The sequence below is a fragment of the Talpa occidentalis genome, unplaced genomic scaffold (assembly GCF_014898055.3).
Source record: "Talpa occidentalis isolate TD23 unplaced genomic scaffold, MPIMG_talOcc4v2.1 talOcc4.4, whole genome shotgun sequence".
NCBI lineage: Eukaryota > Metazoa > Chordata > Mammalia > Eulipotyphla > Talpidae > Talpa > Talpa occidentalis.
The window spans coordinates 105,494,162-105,504,570 of NW_023604295.1; the positions used below are offsets into that span (position 1 = coordinate 105,494,162).

The window sequence follows — 10,409 nt, forward strand, 5'->3', positions numbered from 1 at the left end:
AGACACAGAAATAAAAAGAACCAAAACAGAAAAGGAAAGAGAAGTACGAAGGAAAAAGAATGAAGAAAGACTTCGGGAACTATCTGACTCCATGAGGAAAGGAAATATAAGAGTTATAGGAATTCCAGAAGGAGAGGAGAGAGATGTAGGAACAGAGAAAATATTCATGGATATAATTGAAGAGAACTTCCCAAATGAGAAGAAGGAGCTGAAAATTGATATACAAGAAGCAAGAAGAACACCAAACTTCCACGACGAAAGGAAAAACACAGCAAGACACATAATAGTAAAGCTCCCAAGAATCCAGGACAAGGAAAAAATAATGAAGCTGACAAGAGGGAAGAAACAGATAACATTCAAAGGAAAACCAATCAGGCTGACATCAGACTTCTCTGAAGAAACACTACGGGCAAGGAGAGAGTGGAGGGACATAGTCAACAGACTCCAAGAAAACAGATGCCAACCAAGAATACTCTATCCCGCAAAGCTCTCTTTCCTCCATGAAGAAAGAATATGGACCTTCCCAGACAAAGAGAAACTCCGGAATTTCATTGCGACTAAACCCCCACTCCAAAAAATACTACAAGGAATCCGAAAGCCAGAACCTCAGAGGGACGAATAACAACGAAAGAAGAGCAAAAAAAAAAAAAAAAAAGTTATTAAAAGAATAAATAAATAAAATCAAAGGAAAGACAAACATAATGGCAAATACAGATGCTAACATATCAATATTAACTCTAAATGTAAATGGCCTAAACTCTTCCATAAAAAGACACAGAGTTGCAGCCTGGATTAAGAAACAAAACCCAACCTTTTGCTGTCTCCAGGAAACACATTTAGCTACAAAAGATAAAAATAGGCTCAAAGTCAAAGGATGGAAAACAATCCTACAAGCAAATGGGCCAAAAAAGAAAGCAGGAACAGCTATACTTATATCAGATAAAACAGACTTCAAACTCAAAAAAATAAAAAGAGACCCCAATGGTCACTACATTATGATTAAGGGGACAATACTTCAAGAAGAAATAACACTTATTAACATATACTCACCAAACGAAAGAGCACCAAAATATATCAGACAACTGTTGTCCTCTCTGAAAACAGACATCAGAGAAAACACATATGTAGTGGGAGACTTCAACACACCACTATCAACAATGGATAGATCAACAAGACAAAAAATAAGTAAAGAAACTAAAGCTCTAAATAAGGACCTAGAGCATTTGGGCTTAACAGACATCTATAGAACACTAAACCCAAAAAAAACGGAGTACACATTTTTCTCAAGCGCACATGGATCATTCTCCAGGATCGATCACATACTGGGGCACAAGACAAACATCAACAGATACACCAAGATTGAAATCATACCAACCATCTTTTCTGACCACGAAGGCATCAAACTAGAAATAAATCATAAAAAGAAGGAAAGGAACTATCCTACCTCATGGAGATTAAAAGCCACACTACTGGAAGACCACTGGACTAACGAGGAGATCAAAGAAGAAATTAAAAAATTCTTTGAATTGAATGACAAGGAGGACACCAATATCCTAAATGTATGGGATGCAGCAAAAGCAGTAATAAGAGGAAAATATATAGCAATAGAAGCTCACATCAAAAAACAAGAAAGAACTCAAAGAAACAACCTAATCTCGAAGCTCAAAGATCTAGAAAAAGAACAACAAAAAAAACCCAGAACCAGTAGAAGAAAAGAAATAATAAAAACCAAAGCAGAAATAAATGAAATTGAAACTAAAAAAACAATCCAAAAGATCAATGAAACCAAGAGCTGGTTCTTTGAAAAAATAAATAAAATAGACAAACCCCTAGCCAGGCTCACAAAGGAAAAAAGGGAGAAAGCACAAATACACAGAATCATAAATGAAAGAGGAGAAATCACAACGGACACAGCAGAAATCAAAAGAATAATCAGTAACTACTATGAACAGTTATATGGAAACAAGTTCAACAATCTAGAGGAGATGGACAAATTCCTACAACTCTACAATCACCCAAAGCTAGATAAAGAAGAAATAGAACACCTAAACAGACCAATTACAAGCAGCGAAATTGAAATGGTAATTAAAAACCTCCCCAAAAACAAAAGCCCAGGACCTGATGGATTTACAAATGAATTCTACCAAACATTCAGAGACGAATTAGTGCCTATCCTTCACAAACTCTTCCAAAAAATTGAGAAGGAAGGGACAATACCAAACACGTTCTATGAAGCCAATATTACACTAATACCAAAACCGAATAAGGACAACACAAAAAAGGAAAACTATAGGCCAATCTCCCTAATGAACACTGATGCAAAAATCCTCAATAAAATTTTAGCTATCAGAATCCAACAATGTATCCATAAGATAATTCACCACGACCAAGTTGGATTCATTCCAGGGGCACAAGGATGGTTTAACATCCGAAAATCAATCAACGTTATCCAACACATCAACAAAAAGAAATATAAAAACCATATGATAATATCAATAGATGCTGAGAAAGCTTTCGACAAAGTGCAACACCCATTCATGATAAAAGCCCTTGAAATTCTTGGGATACAAGGAACATACCTCAACATCATAAAGGCCATCTATGACAAGCCAACAGCCAGTATCATTCTCAATGGTGAAAAGCTGAAAGCAATTCCATTAAGATCTGGAACAAGACAAGGATGTCCACTCTCACCACTGCTTTTCAATATAATACTGGAAGTCCTAGCCAGAGCAATAAGACAAGAGAAAGACATCCAAGGAATCCAAATAGGAAAAGAAGAAGTCAAACTATCACTATTTGCAGATGATATGATAATATACATAGAGAACCCCAAAATCTCCACAGAAAAAATAATTCAACTCATCAATCAATTCAGTAAAGTGGCAGGATACAAAATCAACACGCAAAAGTCAGTAGCCTTCCTATACACAAACAATAAATCTGAAGAAGAAGAAATCAAAAAAACCACCCCTTTTATTATCGAAACAAAAAAAATCAAATATTTGGGAATAAATCTAACAAAAGAGGTAAAGGACCTATACAAAGAAAACTATAAAACACTGTTAAAAGAAATAGAAGAAGACACAAAGAAATGGAAAGACATCCCCTGCTCATGGATTGGAAGAATAAACATTATTAAAATGGCCATCCTACCAAAAGCAATATACAGATTCAATGCTATTCCAATCAAAATCTCAATGGCATTCTTCAAAGAAATAGAACAATTATTGATGAAATTCATATGGAATCACCAAAAACCCCGAATAGCCAAAGCTCTACTGAAAAAAAAAGAAGGAAATGGAGGCATCACACTCCCAGACTTCAAACTATACTACAAAGCCATAATCATCAAAACTGCATGGTATTGGAACAAGAACAGACATACAGACCAATGGAATCGAATAGAAAATCCAGAAATAAACCCACAGATTTATGGTCAACTAATCTTTGACAAAGGAGCAAAGACTATGCATTGGAGCAAAGAAAGTTTGTTCAATAGATGGTGCTGGGAAAACTGGGTCGCTACATGCAAAAGAATGAAGCTTGACCACTACCTCACACCATACACAAAAATCAACTCAAAATGGATTAAAGAACTAGACATAAGACCTGAAACCATAAAATACATAGAAGGAAATATAGGCGAAACACTACGGGATTTGCACATCAAAGACATCTTTACAGACACATCACCCAAAGCAGTGATAGTGAAGAGAAAGATAAACAGCTGGGACTACATCAAATTAAAGAGCTTCTGCACAGCAAAAGAGACAATAACAAAAACAAAGAGAAACCCCACCAACTGGGAGAACATTTTTGCACCCAACACTAATGATAAAGGACTGATCACAAAAATCTGCAAAGAGCTGATGAGACTCAGCAACAACAAAGAAAATAATCCAGTCAAAAAATGGGCAGAAGAGCTAAAAAGAAACTTCTCTGAAGAGGAAATGCAAATGGCCAACAGACATATGAAAAAATGTTCAACATCACTTGTAATCAGGGAAATGCAAATCAAAACTACCATGAGATACCATCTCACACCAGTGAGAATGGCACATATTAAAAAAACTAGCAACAACAAATGTTGGCGAGGATGTGGAGAAAAAGGAACTCTTGTGCACTGTTGGTGGGAGTGCAAACTGGTCCAACCACTATGGAGAGCTGTGTGGAGATTTCTGGACCTACTAAACATAGAGCTTCCATATGATCCAGCAATTCCACTCCTAGGTATTTACCCAAAGGACACAGAAACATCAATTCCAAAGAGCACCTGCACTCCTATGTTTATAGCAGCACTGTTTACAATAGCTAAGCTTTGGAAACAACCCAAATGCCCAAAAATAGATGACTGGATCAAGAAGATGTGGTACATATATACCATGGAATATTACTCAGCATTCAAAAAAGATAAACACATGCAATTTGCAGCAACATGGATGGCACTGGAAGGGATCATGCTCAGCGAAATAAGCCAAAAAGAAAAAGAAAAATACCGGATGGTCTCACTCATAGCAGGAATCTAGAAAACTTAAATAAGGGACCAGGAAAATGAATATAAGAAAGTGAAAATCAAAATCAACAAAAACTATGAACCAGAGACACTTTTTGGGGGGTGGGGTGCGGGAGGGGAAGGATTGGGGTCAGAAAGGGGCGTTTGCAATTGTATGGGGGAATATAAAAATAAAATTTAATATTTGAAAAAAAAAAAAAAGAAATAAAAGTGTATTAGTTAAGATAATGTGTTATCATATGAATTTATATAATGTGTAGGAACATAGAGGCTACAGCCTTTAATTCTGAGTAGTCAGTGTAAAAGGATTAAGGATTGAGTCCAAAGAAGGCAAGGTGTTAAGGTTGGGTTAAAGAGTACCCAAACCACAAAGTCATTTCAACAGATTCAGAAAAATGCCTTTGACAAAATTCAATACCTTTTTGTGCCAAAAACATTCAATAAACTAAGAATTGATGGAAACTTCCTCAACATTGAAAAAGGACTAAAAGCCCTTGAAAGTATCACAACTGATTTACTGGTAATGAAAGACTGAAAGCTGTTCTGCTAAGATCAGAAACAAGATGAGAATGCCCACTCCTGCCAATTTTAATCATTATAGTAATGGAAGTTTGAGCCAAGTCAATTAGGCAAGATAAGTAAGGTATCCAAATTAGAAAGAAGTAAAATTATCTCTATTTGTACGTGGCATAATCTTACTCTAAAAATCCCTAAAGAATATATTTTTTAAAAAACTATTAGAACTAAATGAATTCAGCAAAGTGTCAGGAGACAAAATCAACATACAAAATTGAGTTGTATTTTATGCATTAGCAATGAACATCCCAAAAAAATCCACTCACAACCAAAAGAACAAAGTACTTAGGAATAAATTCAAAAAAGGAGGCACATAACTTGTACACAGAAAGCTACAAAACATTGCTGAAAGAAATTAAGAGCTAACTAAATAAAAAAGACATCCCCTATGAATGGATCCTAAGGTTTTATATTGTTAAGATGACAGTAATACTATTAGCAATATACAGATTAATACAATTCTTATTGAAACCCCAATGGTGTTCTTCGCAGAAATGAAAATCACATCCTAAAAATTTTAAGTAATATTAAGGGATCCTGAAGAGACGAAACAATCTTGGAAAAGAACACAGACAAAGATTTCACACATACTGATTTCAAAACCAACAATAAAGTACAACAAAATGGTGTGGTACTGGTGAAAGGATATTAGTACAGATCAATGGAATTTAATGAGTCCAAAATAAATGCTCATATTTATGGTGAACTGGCTTTCAACAAGGGTAACAAGACCTTTCAATAAAAATAGTCTCTTCAACAATGATGCTGAGAAAACTGGATATCCACATGCAAAAGAATGAAATCTTATCTCATGCAATGAACAAAAAAATAGCTTAAAATGTTTTAAAGATCCAAACATAAGATGGAAGACTACAGAAATCTGAGAACATATTTACATGACCTTAAACTTGATAACGATTTGTTGTGTGTGCCAAAGTACATTACCAGTAGACTAAAAAGACTACCATAGAATGGGAGACAATATTTGCAATTTATTTAAGGGTTTTATATCCAAAATGTAAAAATAACTCCTACAACTAAACAAAACAGATGAAGAAGATACACACTGGCTAAAAGCATAAGTGATACTCAACATCATTAGTCATTATGAAAATGCAAACCAAAAACAAAATGAAATACCATGTCACACCTACTAAGGTGTTGTAATTTTTTTAATGGAGAGTTAAGTGTCGGCAAGGATTTGGGTTCATTATGTAGAAAAATGACCTCAAGGCATCTTTACTAATTTAAGGGTTAATAAGGGTTAATAATTTTACAGAGAAAATAAATAACAAATATGATTTCTCAGAATGCCATTTAAATTTTTGACAAAAATGCATTTTCAAAATACCATGCTATTCTTCAGGGGATGATTTTTCTTATTAGAATACAAATTACAATGAACACAAAAGATTCATATAATCTTTATGAATAGTCTGTACATTCTTCATTTCCTAACCACATTTATTTCCTAATCGTTTTGTATGATTTCTGTAAGTGTAGAGGCTGTTGCTAAGGTCAACAGTGCACAATGACTAAATGCAAACTTTCTACTGCAGTGGCATACTTAGACAACTCACCCTTCTTGAAATAGTCTTTCTTTGGCCTCTACAACACAACACATTCCCAGTTTCCTTTATCCTACTTTTATGATTTCTTCCCAACCTCCTTTCCTTGCATATCCCCCCTACCTAACCAGTAATTGTTGAATTTCTCAGGAATTGGTAATAACCCTTTTCTCAACACTCTAATGTCACCCAGCAGAGCTTACCACATTTATGACTACAATTTCCAACTAATTATGCCCCCTCCACTGCTCATCCTTTATTTCAAATCTCTAGGCCATAGCTTTCCTCTAGACAGCAAGCACAGAAAACCAACTGTTTCCTCAACATCTCAGCATGCGTAGCTCAAATATACCTAAAACCATGCCTAAATAATCACACTATTAATCACTCTTATCAAACATGATCTTCTCCCAATGTGCCAATATTAATAAAATTATCATTCATTCAAGTGCATGTCAGAAACTTAGTCACATTCTTAATATTTACCTTTTTAAAATCCCCATATCTACTTCTTCCCAGAGCCTGTCAATTATTACTTCTTAAGTATCTCTTACATCTCTGCACTTCTCTCTGTACCATCAAAATCCTAGTCTGAACTACCAACATGGCTCTTCTAGATTGTTGGAAAAGCTTTGTAACTATTTCATTAACAATGCTGCCTTCTATCTGAAATAAGCACTGGAAACAAAGTTTGTAGTCTTTGTAAATCTATGAAAGAAGCAAAGTCAAGTCTTAAGTTAGTTTCTAAATTGCCTGTAGAAATGGTAATTATTTAAATGTACAACAGGAACATCTAACTACATTACACATTATCATTAACACCATCTCCTGTTTGGTTAGAGTAAGTGATTTGAGAAGTGATAGAGGAAAAGGTGAATCACAAGTCCTATTTCCATCCTACTTCATCTGCTCTGTATGACTTTTTAAAATCAGAGAATCCAATCGCACGTTTCTCATTAAGTCTTTTCCAGATTATTCTAGGGTCATCTGAAGGCCTGGGAAGATCTTGATGTACTTCTCCAATAAGGCTAAGAAAGTCTTTAGTATGAAGATACTCATCTATTTTCTCTTGAAGTAGAAGTGATTCCAGTAAAGTCTTTTTTTGTTTTAGAAAGGCAGACTGAGCCAGTTCTGCTCTTTTTCTGTTACAATTAGGACACTGTGAAGTAACATGTTGTTTAGCTGTTGTCACCTGTTTTAGTGTTGTCATCATGCTTTTTAAATAAACTCTGTTCAGAAGATCATCTGGGACAATGCAGTTCAACACATCTATCTCTGGAACCGCTATATCTGATCGAAGCTGCAACTTTTTATGTCTGTTCTTTTGAGAGTTCACTCTATGATGCATCAGGTTTATCTTGTTAATGCAAAAAGACTGCAGGGCACTCAATTCTTCATCAGATACCTGACTGATTTCTGTTTGAAGCCTAGTGTCTGAATGGTACTGTCCAGAGTGAGTCTCTTTGCTCTTGAGGTAACTGATCCATTTTCTACTCAACTTCTTTTCATGATTGTTCAAGTCTGAAACTTCAGACTGATTGTCTTCTTGTTCCAAGCAGGTATTTGGGCTTTCATTTTCAAGTTTGTGCCCGGAGGCATGGGGCCAGGAATGCAGTTCTCCAGAGGAGCTAAAAGTACTGGAACTCTGTACTTCATCAGTAAAGGACTTGGAGGTCTCATTATCAGAAAGGTCTGTTGTAGCACTGAGGTCCATATGAGCCCAATTCCCTTTGTTTTTTAAGAATCCTTGGGCTTCTGGACAGATGGTCATCACACTGCATCAGATTCGGCTTCTCATCTGCTTTGCTGTGGTCACGATGGCTCAGGACCTAATCAGCCCTGCGTCCACAGGCCAGGGATCTTGCTGCTAACAGTTAAGCAGGGCTCCACTTCCTGGTGACGCCTTTCCCGCTGCCTTAGCAACGCGGGACAGTCATGCGCAGTGGGTCGCCGGCGCAGCGCTCCGCCTCTTCCCGCCCCCGCAGTTCTCCGACCGCGCAGCCTCTGCAGCCCCGGGGTTCTCGGGCCCGCCCTCTCCGGTTGTTGTGCTTTGACCCCCTCTTTTTGCAGTTTTAAGTATACGCGATCTAACAGTTCTTGAACGAAGGTGGCGCTTGCAAAATCAAACAGATATAAATGTGTGAGGCCACTAGGCATCCAAACTCAAAAAAGCCCCATAGTTGCCAAAAAGCACGGGCACGAACAAGTCCGCCAAGCCTATGCCAGGAGATCACTTATTTGTACACCAAGTATGGCTAAAAATGGAAATACTGAAACCAGAATTTCTGAATTCCCACGGCACCTTTTTGACAAGGCTCCTACCTATTTCTCCAGCTTCATCTTGAGTAACTCTTTTGCTGCAGCATTCCGAAGAGCTGGTACTTTTCCAAAATCACAGCTTCTCGGGTCTTGGGTTAAGGAAGTTCCGCCTCGCTGGCCTTGCTAGCTCTTTGTAGGATTAATTACTGCTCCTCCTCCAAATCTCATTTCCTCCGGAAGGGCTTCCCTCCAGCACTTTACTTTGCATCCTTCCTTTCGTGGTTAGGAACTACGTGTTTGTATGAGATTCTGATTTTGTGTCCCACATCACCCCCAATGAACTCAAAACTCCAAGACATGTCAGTCAGTGCGGCCCGAATTCAGAAGGTAGCTGACACATAGGATGTTGTGGAAATCTACTGAATAACCTCAAGCGGATCCAGTGGATTTTTGGGATAAGCACTACCAGTTCAAGGAACTCCAATCTTTTCCTTCAGAATCTCCCAAGTTAGGCTGTTACCCATGGCATATCCTTCTATAACAAGGCTTTTTAAAAACATGGTGGTTTTATTAACCGCTATTCTCAGAAACTATAAAATGTCAATGGTGGAGATAGAATTTTCAAGATCTTAATATCTGAGTCTAGGGCTTAGTAAAGACTTTTCAAGATCTTAATATTTGAGTCTAGGGCTTAGTAAATATTTGAGAAGGGTCCCTTGCTCGTGTGTGTGTGTGTGTGTATATGTGTGTGTGTGTGTGTGTATGTGTGTGTGTGCGCGTGTGCGTTGTTTTCGAGCTAGATATAATTAGTGTTATTCCAAAAATGTTCAATGATTCCCTTTCTCTTTCACTTACCCTTCCTTGAAAAGAGAAAGACAACTGTTAACACCTTTCTGCCAAGCAAGAACTTCTCCCAGATATCTTAGCCTCCTCCTTATTAAGGTTGCATCTGGCCTGTACCCCTTCCTATAACCATTGTGGTGACCAAGTACCAGGAGGTAATTTAGTGTGAATAAGGAAAATTAAGTTCATGGATCCTTTAAACATATTCAACCCTACCCAAACTTCACTACACTGTACATGGTCCTATAGATCAAACAAAATGAACCACATTTAAATGTACAACAAATCTCACTGTGAAAAACCATTTTGGTAGAGTAAAGAATCATGCATCACTCATTTATAAAAAAATGATTTTATGTTACAGTGTAGTGGTTAGTTTTCATTTTTAAAAATGTTTTATCTCACAAATATTTCAATCTTACTTTTTTTTAATCTATGGGTCTTCATTTTTATTATTTTTCTGAAATTGATTAATTGCTATATGAAGGGCTGCTTTGTACTTTAATAGCTACTATTTTTACACAGGTAATATTTGTTTATTATAGATAATTTAAATGATAAACTATTAATATTCAAGTAAAATTTTCTTGAATTCTGACCTCCCGCAAATAATCACAATAACCATAAAATTTTATATTTTACTTGAA

The 10,409-nt window shown here is 36.5% G+C and overlaps 1 protein-coding gene across 1 annotated transcript; it reads right to left on the reverse strand.

Moving 5' to 3' along the window:
* Nucleotides 1-5,322: 5,322 nt before the first annotated feature.
* On the reverse strand, nucleotides 5,323-9,122 carry CUNH8orf48 (chromosome unknown C8orf48 homolog). Its single transcript, XM_037524677.2, is given in 2 exon segments — nucleotides 5,323-7,576; nucleotides 7,578-9,122. Coding segments are annotated over 2 exon segments (1,002 nt in total). The 5' UTR covers nucleotides 8,432-9,122; the 3' UTR covers nucleotides 5,323-7,428.
* Between the last annotated feature and the right edge of the window lie 1,287 nt (nucleotides 9,123-10,409).